The sequence below is a fragment of the Biomphalaria glabrata genome, chromosome 15 (assembly GCF_947242115.1).
Source record: "Biomphalaria glabrata chromosome 15, xgBioGlab47.1, whole genome shotgun sequence".
Lineage (NCBI taxonomy): Eukaryota > Metazoa > Mollusca > Gastropoda > Planorbidae > Biomphalaria > Biomphalaria glabrata.
In genome coordinates, this window is record NC_074725.1 from 6607600 (window position 1) to 6625887 (window position 18288).

Below are 18288 nucleotides of genomic sequence, written 5' to 3' on the forward strand. Positions count from 1 at the left end.
AGGTAGGGCATAGCCAGGCGCCGTTGCTTTTTCAACCCTTCTTTCTGTCACTGTTGTGTATGACATCTGCAATTCGAGACCCTTCCTTTATGCTCTCTCTCCATGTGGATCTGTCCAGTGCCACTTTTTTTCCCAGCTGCTAGTGTCAATTTTGAAGAGCTTCATGTCGCGTTTGCATACATCCGTATACCGTAAAAGTGGGCGACCAGCGGCTCTCCTGCCTTCTGTTAGATCGCCAAACAAGATGTCTTGTGGAAGTCGACCTACTGGCATTCTATGAACGTGACCGAGCCAGCAAGTCGTCTGCTGCTGATAACAGAGCGGATGTCCTGGCAGTCTGCTCTTCGTAGCACTTCCTCATTGGTTATCTTATCTAGCCACCTTATTTTAAAGATCCGCCTTAGGCATCGGAGGTGGAAAACATTCAGCTTTTTTTCCTGCCATGAGTAGATTGACCATGCTTCACTTCCCTATAGCAAAGTGCTCATCACACAGGTCCGGTAGACTACAGCTTTAGTATTGTTAGTCAGCAATATGTTGTCCTGTATTCTTTTCTGCAACCGTGACACGGTGTCCATTACTTTGTCTATCCTGTTGTTAAATGTGAATAGTGTGTATCCAGTGGATGAAGTCGAGTATTGTTGAATATTGTTACAAATGAACAGTGATAGGTAGAGGTCAACGTATGACCCCGGCGAGATGACACAGCAGCTAGTGTTCCCTGGAATCTACATGTACAAACAAAGACAGGATGTGACATGTCCACACGTGTTGTTCCAGGGGACGAACAGATCTAAGTAGGGGGACAGTTACTAATGAACAGTGACAGATAAAGGTCACTACGTGTGACCCCGACTTGATGACACTGCAGCGAGTGTTTTCTGGAATCTACGTGTATAAATAAAGACAGGATGTGACGTTTCCTGACATGTTATTCCAGAGGATACTAGGAGTGTTTGTGCAACTTTGGAGAAGCGATTAGGGACTCTATATAAGCCTGAAAGTTAATGTGAAAGTCAGTCGTATGGAGTCGTGAGTGAGCCGTTACAGTCGATACAGACTATGTAAGACGTGTGCGGCTCTGTGGAAGAGAAATGTGTACGACTCGATGCAAGTTAACTAGGGTAGAGTTAACTGGAGTGGACTACTGTCGTTAAAGTCTATACAGCGAACTACAGTGGACTTGAGCCGTTACAGTCGATACAGTCGATGTAAGACGTGTGCGGCTCTGATTCGGTAGACTTGAGTACGACTTGGTTCAGCTTTGGGAGACCTGGAGCGACACTGGGAAGTGTGTCGTTGGTCTGTTCTGTGGAATACGGCTCGAGCAAAGTTGAGAAGAGATGAATTGCAACGAAGTGAAGAGATGAATTGCAACGAAGTATAGCTAACTGTAAACTGACAGATATTGTACAGTCTTCTACGCTACATGTTACAGTAACGAATTGTTAGAGTTAATAGTCATTAAAGTTATATGAAACTGAAAGTTTAGTCGTCAAGTTCTTTGCTGTGTTTTTATTTGTGTGCCAACTAATACATCTAGCTAGAAAATTCAGAAATACGTAACAATATGATGGAGCCAAGATAGCAAAATGGTCAACAATTTCTAATGGTTGGCCATTAATGGTTATAAACTGATATAAGCCTTTCTAAAGCTTTTTTTTTATACATTCATTTTTGAAAACATTTTTTTTTCTGCGTTTTGTTTTGCCAGCTAAAGATATATATCCCTTTTTTTCAGTTATGTAATCCAGAAAAAGTAAAATAAAATCATGTGATCAGTTCTCTCCCCATTTATGTAACAAGCTAAAAATATCTCACAAGTAAGCGCTAGCAAAAAGAAAAATGTTTCGGAAAGAGAAAGAAGAAAAACGAAAGAAAGGGGGGGGGGGAGTATGATCATGTGACTTTATTCATACGATAAGTTTATTAATGGTGCACATACTATTATATACGGGTCACGGATCAACAAATCGTTACATTGAAACAGCATTGCAAGAAACAGACTGTGGTGATGTGTATATAGAGTTGCTTTTGTCAGCGAGGAACTTTTTTATTCATATTGTTTCGTGAGTGAAATGCTGTGTAGCCTCCAGGCGTACATCTCGGGACGTAGGTGTGTCGCAGTCGGCCTATGTGTGTATGGGTAGTGGGGGGGCAACCATCGAACATCAGCACACGTGCACTGTGTTTGCGTAACTCTGCCACTGCACTCGCGTGTGGACGTCAACACACACCACTACACTCCTTCATTTACTACTCTACGATAAAGTAGTCGCGCTGTGTCATAGCCCACTGTGTCAGCGATATATCAAGAAGTTTCATACACTGATTATTTGTGACAGAGTCATTCTTATTGACATTGGCTTCGTGTCAATGAACTGTCTTTGATCCTAGCCTATATATATATGTATGTGTGTGTGTGTATACTACAGTGGCTAAGAGTCAGGGCAGATGACGTCAGCTTGTTTACATACGTCTTCAGCACGAGACTAACCCACATTGTCTGCGTGTACTTGTGCCATTCTCGTGAACTGTTTGGGTTCAACGCCTAACTGCTTACACGGTCATACTAACTTAAAAGACCTGCTCCCGTTAATCTTATCCGATAAAACTTACAAAAGAAAAAAAAAACAAAAAACAACTTAGCCTTCACTTTGTTTTATACCTAGATATTGACGCAGTTTGATTTATTGATTGGGCACAGTGTCAGTTCATTACATGTATGGATACAGCGGATGTTCAATATCATATCAAAAGGTAACTTTTATTTACTTTTATGTCTACAGAATGCTAAGATCTTGCACGCTCACCAGACAGTATCCGGGACATAGATCTGGAGACTTACTACTTTTGGTGTATAGGGGCCTACGTCTGGGGTGTGTGTGTGGGGGGGGGGGAGGGGGGAAAGCAGGGAATCACTCAATTACAAAAATGCAATTTTTGAAAATCTTTTCTTATTAAAAATAATTTTGTGCCTGACTACATAATGTTATTGATTGCATCTTTTCAAAGGCTTTTGTGTTATTCACATCTAATAGATGAGGACATTAGTTTTAAAGTACATCTAGATAATGAGGACAGTTTGGCATGCTCTGTAAACATCTTGACCCAAAACCCTAGTTATGATATGGACCCTACCTTATAAATAATAATGTAAATACAAATGAGACCTATCTATAGTTAAGATTATGTGTTCCTTATTTGTATATATAAGATCCACTAAGGTCAATTATATTTCAGTATTATATAGTGAGAGCTTTGTTATTGTTACACAATTAGTCTTAACTCACAGCCACTGTCTTAGAAACGTTAATCACTTTTTAACTTCACGGGGTGCATCCAATTTTGTATTAACCGAATCCAACATGGCATGGGATTTTTGTGTATGATTGAATAACTTCTTCCGAACATACAGGGCCTTATATCATTTTTCATAGATCCATGTCTGTTGTAGATCTGTTTCCAGACCCCTGTATGTCGTAGATCTGTCCCCAGAACCCTGTGTGTCGTAGATCTTTTCCCAGAACCCCGTGTGTCGTAGATCAGAGTTTCGTTCTACGTCTTGCACCAAATTGTCTTTCACCAATTCCTGATTGTGACTGTATCAGCCTGCCCATGTCTATCTACACTTTATGTCTTCATATGCTCCGTCCTTCTAATCAGGGCCGGCCTTAGATAGTTGGAGGTCCTTGGCGAAGTGAATTTGGTGAACCCCCAAATGAAATAGAAAAATAAAAAATAAACATCGAAAAAATAAAATTACGGAATTTATTGACATCCTAGTTTACATCCATCCATAACGTTGGACACAATAGGAGGCCCTAGACAGCTGCCTAGTTTGCCTATGGCTAAGACCGGCCATGTTCTAATCTTTCATCTAGAGATGTAAGCCATTTAGTTTTTTAGACTTTGTTGTTTCAAACAGCATTCAACCCTCCGACTTTCACCCATCTGTCCATGTATGTTTTGAGAATCTCGAGTAAAAGTATTTCTTGGACACAAGTTCAGTATCTTTCGATTAGAATCTCGTATTCTCTTTAATAATATTGGAATATTGAAACATGAAAATAACTTAAATAGAAATATATCGTAACTGTAGTCCAAGCATTTTGTTTAAAACATCACCATACAGTATACACTCTTAGTTTTCAAGCTTTGCTAATAAATAACTCACAATAAACAAATGAAATCTCTTATCATATTCACGATAAACAAATGAAATCTCTATTCATATTCACGATAAACAAATGAAATCTCTATTCATATTCACGATAAACAATGGATTCAGATTAATTTAACAATAAATAGATCTAAAAATTCATTCATAAAACTGCATTTTTCTGGCCTTCTACGTAGCAAAGTCAGAAACCAGCTCTGTGTCATAGAAATTCTTATGTTTTGATCAATTTCGAGAATTGCCGGATGAACTATCAAGTCTACTCTGCAGTTTGATATTTATTTTTCACACTAGTTAGTGGTAGGCTCACCAAATTGCCTTTTAACTTTCCGCAACCGTGTAGAGCAAAAAAACTGGATCACACTACGAGATCGAGCTACTTAAAAAGCCTCATTTTTACACTCTCGAAGTCATTCTTTCTAGATCTTCTCCAGTTGAATTTCTGCTTTTATTTCGATCTTGTTGCTCACTTTCCGAAATTTTATGAATTAACGTTGATTGCTTTTATAATTTTGTACTCGACAATACGCAGAACAACAGAAATGAATATTTCTAATTTTCCCATAAGTGCCTCAGCTTCCTGGCTTTGTTTTTTCTTTGAGGAACACAAAGTAGTTTGTCTTAGCATCTTTCTTTAGTACATCACAATATCTAAATCTCAATCCTTGATGCCACATTGTGGGTACAATTTAGTAAGTGTCGTATAAACTATGCTCTTCCAATTGGATGCAAAAGGCGCCCTGTGAGCTTAAAAGGCATACACATACCATGTCATAGAAATCTGCAATGTCTTGAACACAGCAGACGGGAACACAAGACGTCGTGGTTTGATAACCAGGGTCTGAAGCGTAATAGCAACTGTGTATCAAGGATTAACCTCTTTAGTCATTTAAGAAGTTGCAAAGAAAAAGATCGGCCCCCGAGACGTAAAATGCCAAAGTCCAGACCGTTAGATACTTTGATTACAGTTAAACACGTAGGTGCCACAGTCGAGTCTCTGTCCATCATAAGATGTTGTCATCTTAAATTCCGAACGCCAACTGAATAGTACTAACATAAACAAGCCAGCCCCCCCCCCCCCCCCAAACCGTGACGTTACTAAATATGCGTTCAAAGTCCGTCAACAGGCAACAGGGACAGAAAATCAACTGCGAATAATTTATTGAACTTCTGTACACACATTTAACTATTACACAAAAAATAACTTTATAAAATAGACACTAAGGAAAACATATGTAGTTCCAATGAATATGGCAAACATAAACAATATTGTTAAGTCTTGTAATAAATTTGAATAAAGACGGGTATTTATGCTAGTCTCTATTCAAAATTAAATATTTTAAAACATGGACATGCCTTAAAGTAACAATTTCTTTATTAGTAAATACTTGTGGCCCTATGCTCCCCTGGGATTGCACAGAATTAAATCAAGTATCTCAAGTCAAATACTTCAAAAATAACATTAAAAAAAAAAAAGAAAAGGGCCACGTAAATCTGTAGATCAATTGCCGCCAGACCTTCTTTTAGCGCGGGAGTACTCTTTGCCTGACTGACCTAAAAAAAAACAACCTCTGATTATTGGGACTAATTGCTGGAATGTAATTACTATGCTGTTTCGCGTTGACTGATCTACCCAGCGTCAGTACACACAGAGAAAGGAAGTACTGTTTATGAAAGCAGGTTCCAATATATGTTGGTTATAGTACATCGGAATTATTAACGCCATAAATATATAAGCTTGCAATAAGGTATATTAAACTTATGTCTGTCTGTCTGTCTGTAAATCCTATCCCTACATACCACCTATCCTCAAATGATCATTCATCTATTATATATGCATATAGTGATATATATAGATAGATATAAATAGATAGATAGATAGAAAGATTATAGATATATTGTAAAAAAATATAAACAAACAAATCAAATACTATTGAAGTATAAATTTGAAGAAAATGACCCCCGACCCCGTGTTAGGTCATAATAGAATCTTACTCTCTACATTGTCCCCCTAAATATTTCATCTATTTACAAATGTGCATACCTATGTAAAAGTCTGAAGCCAAGAAAAAGTGCGCTTCCCGAAGACCAAAAGCTTAAGCCGTCATTGTATCTGCTAGAGGCAGTAAGGATAAATAGCGATGATATTGGGTTGTTGAGACATGAATGTAACAGACTATAGACAGATAAATCAAACAGAATGAGGCTCTCTTCTTAGCAAAAAAACGGCTCCGTCAAAATAAAGTTGGCAACATTTGGACACACTCACACACGCGCGCGCTTTTAAACACACACACACACACGCACTCAAACACACAAGTCAATAGATGTTTCAATATACATGTCTATCAAATTGGCCGTTCAGTCATGTGACCAGTGGGCCATTGACTAATGCTATAGTACTACTTGAAGGTAGTAGCGCTCGGGCATTGATATCGTATCCCAGCTGCGGCCCACAGATGGCTTACTTTGAAAGTTCAACATATTTGCTCATGCTGTTAATGGTATCATCGTGTTGTAAAGACCTGTTGTTTCTTGAGTGAGTAGTTGACTCCCTTTTATAATGAGCACACCGAGACATCTATATTTGAAAGAAGGCGAGCACTGGAATGTTTTGACCGAGATGAGTTACCCAAAAAATTTGTTGGTTTCTTTTGTTATATATTTATTTTAGTACCTGTTTCAAAAATGGTTTATTTAATGTGCATAAATGTGCATACTTACAATAAAAAGCCGAAATGAGCCATTTCAGCACGAATAAGGGGCTTGAGTGAATCGGCTTTGATTTTGATAGTGCAACAGTCGGATAGAGGAATTGACGTGTTAATACAGTGAAACAGCATAAAGACAATAGTTCATTTTCTATACGGGGCTGCTAAAAAAAAAAGCAACAAACATTCAGACAAGCTCATGTTTCAACGTCTAAGTGGAGACTTGCGCTGATTCAAGTAATGTGTATGTATGGATAACTAATCAAAATAAAGTTCTCCTTTCAGACCATGGGGTTTATAGGGTAGCTAAAAGATATACATATATATTAGTTGAACTATGTTGGTACAATAGATACTTTGGCCATATCCTGCCCTCCTGCCTTATCCTGCTATACGGCGGTGCTATACGGACCTCGACGCGGTGCTATACGGACCTCGACGCGGTGCTATACGGACCTCGACGCGGTGCTATACGCCCGTCGAAACGTCGAAGGACATTGCAAAAAATGGAAAAAAAAAACGGATTTTTTTTATATTTCTTCAATGACACAATGACACAATGAAGTGGTAGTTAAATGACACTGGACACATCTCAAAGGCACATTGTGCTCACCAGACACCCAGTAAGCGACTGACACAGTTAAATGACATTGGACACACTCAAAGACACATTGTACTCGCCAGACATCCAATAAGCGAATGACACAGTTAAATGACATTGGACACACTCAAAGACACATTGTACTCGCCAGACATCCAATAAGCAAATGACACAGTTAAATGACATTGGACACACTCAAAGACACATTGTATTCGCCAGACACCCAATAAGCGATTGACACAGTTAAATGAAATTGGACACACTCAAAGACACATTGTACTCACCAGACACCCAATAAGCAAATGACACAGTTAAATGACATTGGACACACTCAAAAACACATTGTACTCGCCAGACACCCAATAAGCGAATGACACAGTTAAATGACATTGGTCATATCTCAAAGACACATTGTACTTGACAGACACCCAATAAGCGATTGACACAGTTAAATGACATTGGACACATCTCAAAGACACAGTGTACTCGCCAGACACCCAATAAGCGAATGACACAGTTAAATGACATTGGTCATATCTCAAAGACACATTGTACTTGACAGACACCCAATAAGCGATTGACACAGTTAAATGACTTTGGACACATCTCAAAGACACAGTGTACTCGCCAGACACCCAATAAGCGAATGACACACTACACTCAGGAACACATTATAAATTATAGACGCTAGATCCTATACGGGACAGACACACGATGCGCGGCATGGACATTTTATAATTTTGATTGATGCACTAATTCACCATATCCTCAATATACTCTATTTCTAAATGTACCAACAGCCTGTTCTCCTGATCAATAAAATAATAGCTTTTATTTGCCGCCATATTAGTCATCATAACAGTTGCTTTAATTATCAAAGGGAACATTAGCAATTCCTATTACTTTTCACGCGGCTTTACTCATACTTGCGCATGCGTGGAAAATCTCTTACCATTGAACACACACACACACACAAAAGTGTATTGTAATCAATATAGATATGAGAAAAGATTGAGATAGTCACAGGCTACAGTCAATCTTCGGTCTCTTTAAACGTGTTGACGTCCTTCGACTTCCGGGTCACGTGGGCTTAACTTCTGCTTCCAAGATAATGAAAAATTATAAACAAAAATTTCACGGAGTCAACAGACGGTAGGACTGACTACTGATTTCCTCAGATTCGTAGTTTAAACAATTGTTTGGTAAATAAAGGAGGTTCTGATTCCGTATGTAGTAAACGCTGTGTCTAATACTAGTCACATCTTGTGGCACTTACATAAATGTAATTTGTATTTTTAAAAATACTTGGACAGACCGAATAGACCGAAATTCTAGAGATCAAATTATAAACTCTCAATAGATGAAAAGATCTACATTTATGATGAAATATTATAGTAAGAAAACATGTCTTATTTCATATGCAAGGACGAATTCGTGCAAGTCCTCTTTCTTCCCTAGTGCCTGTAGAGCATGGAACGGGTTACCCGAATCATCCAGAACAATGACTTAGCAGAGTTTGTCTCACATGTATGACGTAGATTAACACATGGGTATGCGTATGACGTAGTTATCTTCTCTTTTGAAGGAACGTCTGCAATTTATAAGATAAGATAAGATGTTCACGCGCTTTGGACTGACGTAGTATAGCCATATTATTTAAGAAAAATAGTTTAGATTTTTTAGTTAGTATCAGAACTTGAAGTATTTTGTTGTGAGACTCAAGCCATGGTTTATTTTGTTTTGTTTTCAAAAGATTAGACTGTCTCTAGATAAGCGATAGTGTAGGGTCATACTTTAGAACTAAACAGTTGATTTACTACAGATTAGTCACAACAGATACATCTATGCATTTCATCGTTGTGTGTAATTGTGATTTTGCTTTGGTTCGTAGAGCACGCCTCAGACAAGAAATGCTAATGTTATGTTAATTTGAACACCAATCATTATGTTCATTACTGGGCCATTGCAACGGATGTATTTGGTTAGAAGCGGCGGGGTTACAAAGTAGTATCGGAATGAAATCAGTTGTTCATTGTTATAGTCATCAGAAAACAAAAATGTTTACTATTGTTGCTAAACAATGTGGAAGATTTCATATTTTTTAAACAAAGTGCTGATTTAGATTCTTCCTTCATGCCTTAATTTTCTCCATTCCTCCTGAAGGTTCTCCCTCAATCTTGTCATTTTCTAATTTAATCTTTTCAATTCTCATTTAATCTTTTGATTTCTCCTTTAATCTTCTCCTTTTGTCTTTAATCTTTTTCATTCTCCTTTAATCTTTTCATTTCTCCTTGAATCTTTTTCATTCTCATTTAATCTTTTCATTTCTCCTTTAATCTTCTCTTTTCTTCCTTAATCTTTTTTATTCTCCTTTAATCTTTTCATTTCTCCTTGAATCTTTTCATTTCTCCTTGAATCTTTTCTTTTCTTTCTTAATCTTTTTCATTCTCCGTTTTTTTTCATTCTCCCTTAATCATTTCCCTTCTCTCTTAATCTTTTTCGTTCAGCATTTAATATTCTCCCTTCGCCCTTAATCTTTACCCCCTCCCCTCTTCTCCACCAGAAGGTTTTAGAAAAGTTATAGAAAAGTTATAGAAAAGTTATTGAAAAGTTATAGAAAAGTTATAGAAAAGTTTTCTTCAGTTATGATCTAATATTATTATGCACACTCTAATATATTACAAATAAACGAGCAACCACAAGCGTTAAAAAAACTTTCCCAGGCACAACTTGATCATGATCGAGTACCAATGGACTGAAAAGAAGCCGCCACTCTCCTCCCCGCTCCCCAATCTCCCACATTGATCTGTCCTCATGTTAATCGCTGAGCTCCATGTAGTGATCTGCAGATTTGATATTTTACCTGCACTTTTTTGTCTAAAGAATAGAAGGACACTGTGCTGTTGTCAGTTAAAAAAAATCAAAGTCAATGAAATCATTATATTAAACTGAATAAAATGTTTGAAAATGCTAAATACATAGATCTGGATTTTTTTTCTACCTTTCTAACTGCGGAATTAGTTTCCAGAAAAACACGAGACTTGCTCACTTTTTTTTCTCGAACTCTCTATACTTATAACGAATGGCTGTTATCGCTTCTTTTTGCTAATAGCCATCTTGTATATTCTCATTGGATGCTTGTATCCCAAGCTTTTAATAAGATCTTAAACACCCCACTCCTAAATTTACACACCGATGACAAATTTTAAATTGAATTGTGAAATGTTTGTAACACGTTTTATATGTTTTGGATGTTCCTTCAGAGTTGAAGACTATTTGCTTCCTGCCTGTGGGCTGGATATGAACCCGGGACCATTGAGACAACTGAACGACATGGCACACCTAATTACTTTTATTTATTTCTTTTTTTTTTAACAGGTGTGAATTTGAAATGATCTGAAACTTGAGTGCAAAAGTTTTTTGTGAATATTTAAAGTTTCAATATTTCACCTGGGATTTAAATTACGCTGATTGTGCAACGTGTTCTGACAATGTAACAATTGTGCTCGTAGCCGCCTGATGGAACTCTTCTGAGAAAGATTGGGAGTAAACACCAAAAACAAATGACTTCAGATGTAGAGCTCCGTTCTCTGCTATGTTTTTCTGAGTGATATTTTCAACTATATTGCTGAAAAGTTCAATAAATTCACATCCATACCATCGAGTAGCCGGACCCTAGATCCTGTCCTGTTGCCCTAGATCCATGACCCAGCCAAGACCATGAATCTCTCAGACATCCTCAGAGAGGTGGGCAACGAGGGGCTGTTCCAGATCCTCACCCTCGTGGCGCTGACCATGCCCAAAATGCCCATTCAGTGGTCGATGACCATGATGTCTTTCGCCTCCTACGTCCCTCCGTGGTGTTGCGTGCCGGACGACGTGGTGGTGGACGGAAAATGCGTGACGTTTTCCCCGGACAACGCCTCCAGCATCGACTATTCCTCCTCTTACCAGCAATGCGACCTAAATGCTACAGTCTGCAGCCACAGGATCTACCTGGATCCCGACGGGGCGTCTACAGCAGTGACGGAGGTAAACGTTCTTCTAATATATAAATTTTGATGCAATCAATAAGAATCATTTATGTTTAAATAATACAAATTTACTAAAACAAAATAACAACTTTTTAATTTCGTGTTATGTAGTTTACAACATTAGTTGCAGTTGTATTAGTAGAAGAATCAAAATGTAAGCCCTAAAATCACGTATGAAAAGGGCGTTAACCGGTGTACTTGCTATAGAATTTCTGTCTCTGAATATCTTAGGTGCCTTTTAGAAATCAATCATCCGCCTAACTTAGTGATAGATGTTGAAAGAAAGGAATTATTTAATAGCCGCGGCAGGGCTTTTGCCAGAGAATGTTGGAGCCTCTTGGGCCTTCCCTCTAATTGAGTTTGATAATGTTGATTAACCTGAAAGACGCTGATTGTTTAATCTACCGGTCTCAAAAGACAATCCTATATTATTAATCAGCAGAAGATTATTGTGTACAAAGACTTTTTAATTTGAGACTAACTTTAAGACTGTCACAGCTGGCTAGAAGAAGTCTCATACTTGTTATCCAATGTAAAATCAAATATCTATTTATGCTTGCATTAAGTAACTTTTATTTATTTATTCGCCCACAGTGTTCTTTTAATTAAGATGTCCTTGACATTGTCTAGAATCTAAAATGTATTAAGAAATCCTCAATTAGACTCTACTCCGGTCATCTCGTCAATCATTCCAACTTACCTATATAAACTATTAAACATACACTTTCTCCCGTGACATAGCCATTTTTGATTTGCTTTTGTATAGCCTGCCTTACATGTGGCAAAATATGTAGGTCGCAGTTGGTGCTGCGTAGCCACGGGAAATACTGCATTCCTCATTAATCTTCGGACTCGAAGACAGCCCTTATTATTATTATTGTTGTAAGCGCAATTTGCATTTGCAAAATATGATTTGAGCCTCTTAAGTCTTCTCTTAAATGATTGTAATGATGATGCTTTTCATTGGGTCACTTTAATGCATATAGCATGCTCAGAGCGCAAAAGCAAATAAATGTTCTTTATCCTTCCATTTATATTTTAGAAATGTACAACTAATCTGAATACGTATTTACATATTTTTTTCAGTGGGATCTAGTCTGTGATAATAATTGGATCGTCTCGGGTCTGTCCTCGTTACAAATGGGCGGAGTCATGATTGGATCTTTGATCAGTGGGTATTTGTCAGAGCTCTTCGGACGGAAGAAGGTTCACTTCGCCTCCATCTTGGTTCATGCCTTGCTGAATGTGGGCGCTGGCTTCTCCAACTCGTGGATACTTTTCGCTGTCTTCAGGTTTGTATCTTTTAGAAAACATATCCGTGTTCGTGTTTGCTCGATGTGTTTGTGTGTACATGTGTATCTGATTGTGTGTGTGGGAAGCGAGGTCGAGAGGCTAAGTGCGTTTGAACTTGGATTGGCTACCTAGAAGGGGGCTCGAGGTTCGACACCCGACTCGAGCAGAGTTGTGTTTACTGAGCGCCTACAGGCAGCACGGAAAACCAACTCCTAGATACCCCCTCCCCTCCCCCCCCCCAACTGGTCTAGAAATGAGTTTTAAGCATGAAAGTAGCGCTATATAGAAGCTATAATAATAATAATGTGTGTGTGTGTTTAGTTGTATGTATAATAATGATTCTGTCTCTCAGGGTGTAATTATTTATTTAGTGTAATTATTCATAAAGATGTGCAGGGAAAATAGTTTGTTAATTAAACGAATGAATTTCACCAGATTTTAATTTCCAAAGTTTTCTATTGAATTACTTATAAACCACGTGGCCTTCAGTTTGAATTCCGCTTAAGACGCCGCTGAGTCCACATAACTTTAATGGGTACCTAACATATGTTGGGGGGATTTACGTTGGTGGTTCTGCTGGCCACGTGACATCCTCGTTAACCGTCTGTAATAGAAACAGGTGAGTTGAACATCATCCTTCCCCATAGATCGCTAGGTCTGAAAGGACACTAAATAAACTAACAAGCTTAACCCTAGTTCATCTCTCTATGTTTATTAAATGGCTTAATTGAAAAACTTGAAAAAAGAAAGGTCTGAACTATTTTGTTTTAATAATTTTAGTTTCATTCACATTGTCCTTTTATCATTGCATAAAAAGATTGGACTACTTGTAGACTTGATAAGCATTAATATTAATTGAGCTTGAATCAACATGACTGGGTGTGCTGTGTACGCTTGGAGCCGGCTTTAAGTTTGCTATTTTGTGGCATCGACCTGCACAGTCATAATACTCATGGTAACAGTACGAGATACATTACATATTCCTAATGATAATTTGATGTTTATATGCGACTTAATATGTGACAGCTGGAGGTCACTCACGAAGGTCGTGGGATACACATTTGAGACCAAAAGAAAATCGCTGCGAAAAGAAATTTAAATCGACCACCTGCGGACAATGGTTATGCTTGTCCTGGAGGTGGCTAAATATGTAGGTCACAGCTGGGGCTGCGCAGTCACGGGAAATACTGCACTCCTCACTAATCTTCGGACTCGACGACAAGCCTTATTAATATGTGCCAGTTCTGGAAAGGCAGAGGTTCTCAATTTTTTTTTTATCCCTGAACCCTTTAAATAGTTAAAACTTGCCCACGGACCCCTAAGTGTAAAAGCTACATAGATGTATACCAAAATAAATGACAAATGTGAAAAAAAAGAACAACAACAACAACATAAACAAAAGCGTATTCTTTGTGTAGCGTTTATTTAAATTTAAAATTTAATTTGGAATAAAAAAATTTGAATGCGGTAGATGAGATTTTATGAGTGTTTTTTTTTGTGAAGCTCAATGTTTGTGAGTAGAAACCGTACATTTCCACGAGCACACGTGTCTAGTCGGTTTCTTTTGTTTTTAATAACTCATAACGAGACTGTTGATTATTCAATTGAACTGATGCAAATATCTGGCTTTGAGCAAAGAAAATTATTTTAATTATATACATTTTTTTTTTGTCTCTGTGGACCCCATACGGTCGTCTCGTGGACCCCATAGGTCGTCTCGTGAACCCCATACGGTCGTCTCGTGGACCCCTCAAAGTCCGCGGACCACAGTTTGAGAACCACTGTGGTAAGCCAAATGCTCTTGACCTGTATGGGGACAAATGTGTGACTATGCACAATAGCTTGGTTTCTGTTAAGGTTGAGCCTCTCTCAAATGGATTTAAATGATGCTGCTGATGGCTACATCTCTAAATATCAACGTGACTTGCTTAAGTTGGCCTAAAAATAAAAGTAATGGCAATATTTTTTTTAAAATGTTGTACATGTTTTGGATGCTCCATCAGAGTTGAAGATAATCTACTTCCTTGTCCAAGCCTCCCGCAGGACGACGAGGGATGGCAGCAGGCAGGGTATGAAAAATTCCTGGATAATCGGATAAGATACCCGATCAGGCAGCCATCCTATGTATGACAAATTATTTAACATTTAAATGCCAATAAACAAACAAAAAAAAAAAAAAAAAAAAAAACATGCAGACTATAAGTAGAAGACTGATAGCATCTTTAATGAGTCACCAATCATTTGTTTTCTGACACCAGTCTTGTCATCTCTTGAAATAGATTTAAGTTCTTACATTAGATTGGATGAGATAAATGAAAAGTACATCGCAGCTGCTAGTCCTTGTTGACCTATAAATGACCTCCCTCCCTGCACTGCTCAAGGTAACACCTCGACACGTTGAGTCATGAGATGTTTAGATCTTAATTACATAGAACTTTTGATACGCTCTAAGGCGGGTGGGCAAATTACATCCACCTGCGGCCCGTCGGAGTGTTTTATGCGGCCCGCGGACACCTAAAGAAATCAGGTGTGCCCACAGTATATACGTATAAAAATGCGAATATATTAAAAATAATATCTATATAAATTATTGAAACTGTCTCATTATAAAAAGTTTCAAGTAAACGAAGATTATGCTTATGGGCTATACACTCATTTCATTGCTATGAAGAACTATGTTGAATGTTGGGTAGGCTTGGAACAAGATGGCAAGTGTAACAACTGGTGGAGCTCGATCTTTGACTGTGAAAAAAAGTTGTTGTTCTTTAAATAAAGAATATCCCAACCATACACAGGAAGGTTTGCTCAAGGCTGCGTAAAACATCTACACATTATTGATCAGCATATCGTAGTGATCAAACTTATCAAAGCCAGAGGTCTTAACCACAGGCAGTATCGTAGTGATCAAACTTATCAACGCCAGAGGTCTTAACAACAGGCAGTATCGAAAAGTACTTAAGATTAAGAAACAAAATATTCCGATACATCTGCTGGCTTTCATGGGCAAGGTAATGAGAAATCTCAAGGAAGAAACTTTTATGTTCCTTGAAGGACTTTGAACTGTGACTTTGTTACTAATATTCATCATAAGGAGTGGAAGACAGATTTCATGTTTTCATGAATACTATTGCAATAGGTTGCTTCCATATGAAATGCAAGTGCATGTTAAATCTTGGCAAATAAAGCTTTCCCATTTCTCCAAGCAAGCAAGTAAAAAACAGTATTTGTCGTTTTCCTTTGTTGAAAGGTGAAACTATTTCTAGTGATTTAGTTAAAAGTACAAGACTTATTTGAATTCTTTGATTGTGGAATTTATAAAAGCAAATTTTAAGACGTCACAAACCAGTTTTCAATACCATCAGCTCAACATTTAGCGCAGAAGCTAACTATAATCTGAAAGAGAAGTTCCAGTCAGTACTTCCTCGGGTGTTTTATGGGTCCCAGAAGCTGTATTTACACAACTTAAAAAAAAAAAAGCTGCTAAAGCTTCCATATTATTTGGGTCCACATACATCTGTGAACAATAATTATTTTTTTTTGGAAACTCAACAAGTGTAATCACAGGTCGATGCTAAATGTAATTTGACAGCAATCACAATGATAACAATTAGTAAGCTAGTTCCATAGTTCCGGAACATTAAGCTCGAATGCAAACAGTTAAATACTTCATATTAAGTAAAACTGTACATTCGTGGTGAAATGCTGTGATGTAAAAGGACTATAACAATTTTTATTTTAAATCGTAAAATTGGTTTCAGAAATGGCTGACTCTTGTTGTAATTCCTCAATTGGGAGTGTGAAATAAAAAAAAAGAAAGACAACGGAATGCATTATACAGTAATAACAGTATACATATAAATTAAACGACATTATACACAGTTCGAGTATAGTTAAAAGGCAGCAGGAGTTTGGATTCAGAATTTTCCCTCTCCTAAGTAACAATGTTATGACATACTCGGTTTGTACATCTTCTTAAAAGTAATTAATAGCCCATTATTAATCATGGGCGCTATGAGTTCTTTAGCCCCCTGGTTGATACGCCACTGGACAGATCTTACTTCTAGGTCTACATGCTTATAACACATAAATTATTAAAAAATAACTACTATGGACGCTCACAAATCTTGATTATCATCAACTCTATTAAAAACAAAAGTAAAGTTTCCTATTCAGACCTTGAGATCTATGGGGCAGATAATGGAAAAGTCATCTCTTTCTGTGGTCCATGGTTAACGAATGTGTCAAGTGGCCAGCACAACAACCAACCGCCTTTACGTTTACCCGACTAATGTCAGGTACCCATTTGAGTTGAGTGGACTCAGAGGCGCCCAAAGATCCCGAAAATTAAAAATTCCAATATTCACAGGGATTTGAACCCGGGACTCACGGTTCAGAGGCCGAGTGCTTTACCGCTCAGCCACAGCGCCTCCAAAAACTCTATTAGTCCAGCCATTTACAATGAGAGCGCTGGTCCACCCCTACAGGTCACTTTTATCGATTCGTGTCTTGTCTGTCTGTCACCCATATTGTCACATCGTCTGTTAAAATATTGACTCTTTCTTTTTTTTAACTCCTCAGATTTCTGATTGGATGCTGCATTGGAGGATACCTTGTGGTGCACGTGCCGTACGCCTTGGAATTTATCTCCCCTAGATGGCGCGTCATACCGGCGTCACTTCCTTTTGCCGCCATTGGAGCTTCTCTCCTCCCATTGGCTGCTTGGTCTTTGCCAGACTGGCGATGGATGCACTTCGTCTGTGCCATCTTCTGCGCGCCATTTCTGCTAGCATATTTGTAAGATGTTATAACCCATTACTTTTTATTATATATATATATATATATATATATATATATATATATATATATATATATATATATATATATATATATATATATATATATATATTAGTGTTCAAACATTTGACAGCCCAAAGAATTTGTCAAAGTTTACTTCTGATATGTCGATGGTAGATGTAAGACCAAGATGGTGAATTTTTATTATTTAAAATTTGAATATGCATATTTATCTGACATTTGTTTGATAGAGTACATCGATTGGTCAGTGTGATTCAACGTGAAACACACTCTATGAACTTGAACCATGTTTCACCTGCTCTATAGACTTTTTGCTTCATCCAGGCTGGGAAAGGGAACAATAATGCTAGAGATTCTATTAGGCCTAAATGATCTTTATAGTGACACATACAACAATTTTATGGTTATTCACTTGCTGGTTGCTTAGCATTAAGGTAAAAAAAAAAACAACAACAAGCAATAGAAAATAATACTTTTTAGAATAGAAAATTACTGACTCCTGGTTTATGAATAGAATTTACAGGCCTTCTTAAGGTAAAAAAACAAGCAATAGGAAAAAAAAAACAACTTAAAAAAAACAAAGTTTATCTAAGGGAAAAAACCGTTTATTTCTGCCATTTATCTGAAAATGAGGTTTAGCTCCCTTTCTGCTAT

The 18288-nt window shown here is 37.6% G+C and overlaps 1 protein-coding gene across 4 annotated transcripts in view; it reads left to right on the forward strand.

Moving 5' to 3' along the window:
• The first annotated feature begins 1921 nt into the window (after positions 1 to 1921).
• The window catches only part of LOC106058882 (organic anion transporter 3-like), a 35071-nt gene continuing 18704 nt past the window's right edge, over positions 1922 to 18288 (forward strand). The window contains exons 1-4 of one of the 4 annotated variants that reach the window (XM_056012442.1): positions 1922 to 2760; positions 10871 to 11524; positions 12613 to 12818; positions 17398 to 17613. In XM_056012442.1, coding sequence (XP_055868417.1) covers positions 11213 to 11524; positions 12613 to 12818; positions 17398 to 17613 — 734 coding nt within the window. In that variant the 5' untranslated portion in view covers positions 1922 to 2760; positions 10871 to 11212. The other 3 variants (XM_056012444.1, XM_056012443.1, XM_056012445.1) reach the window with 3 other exon arrangements.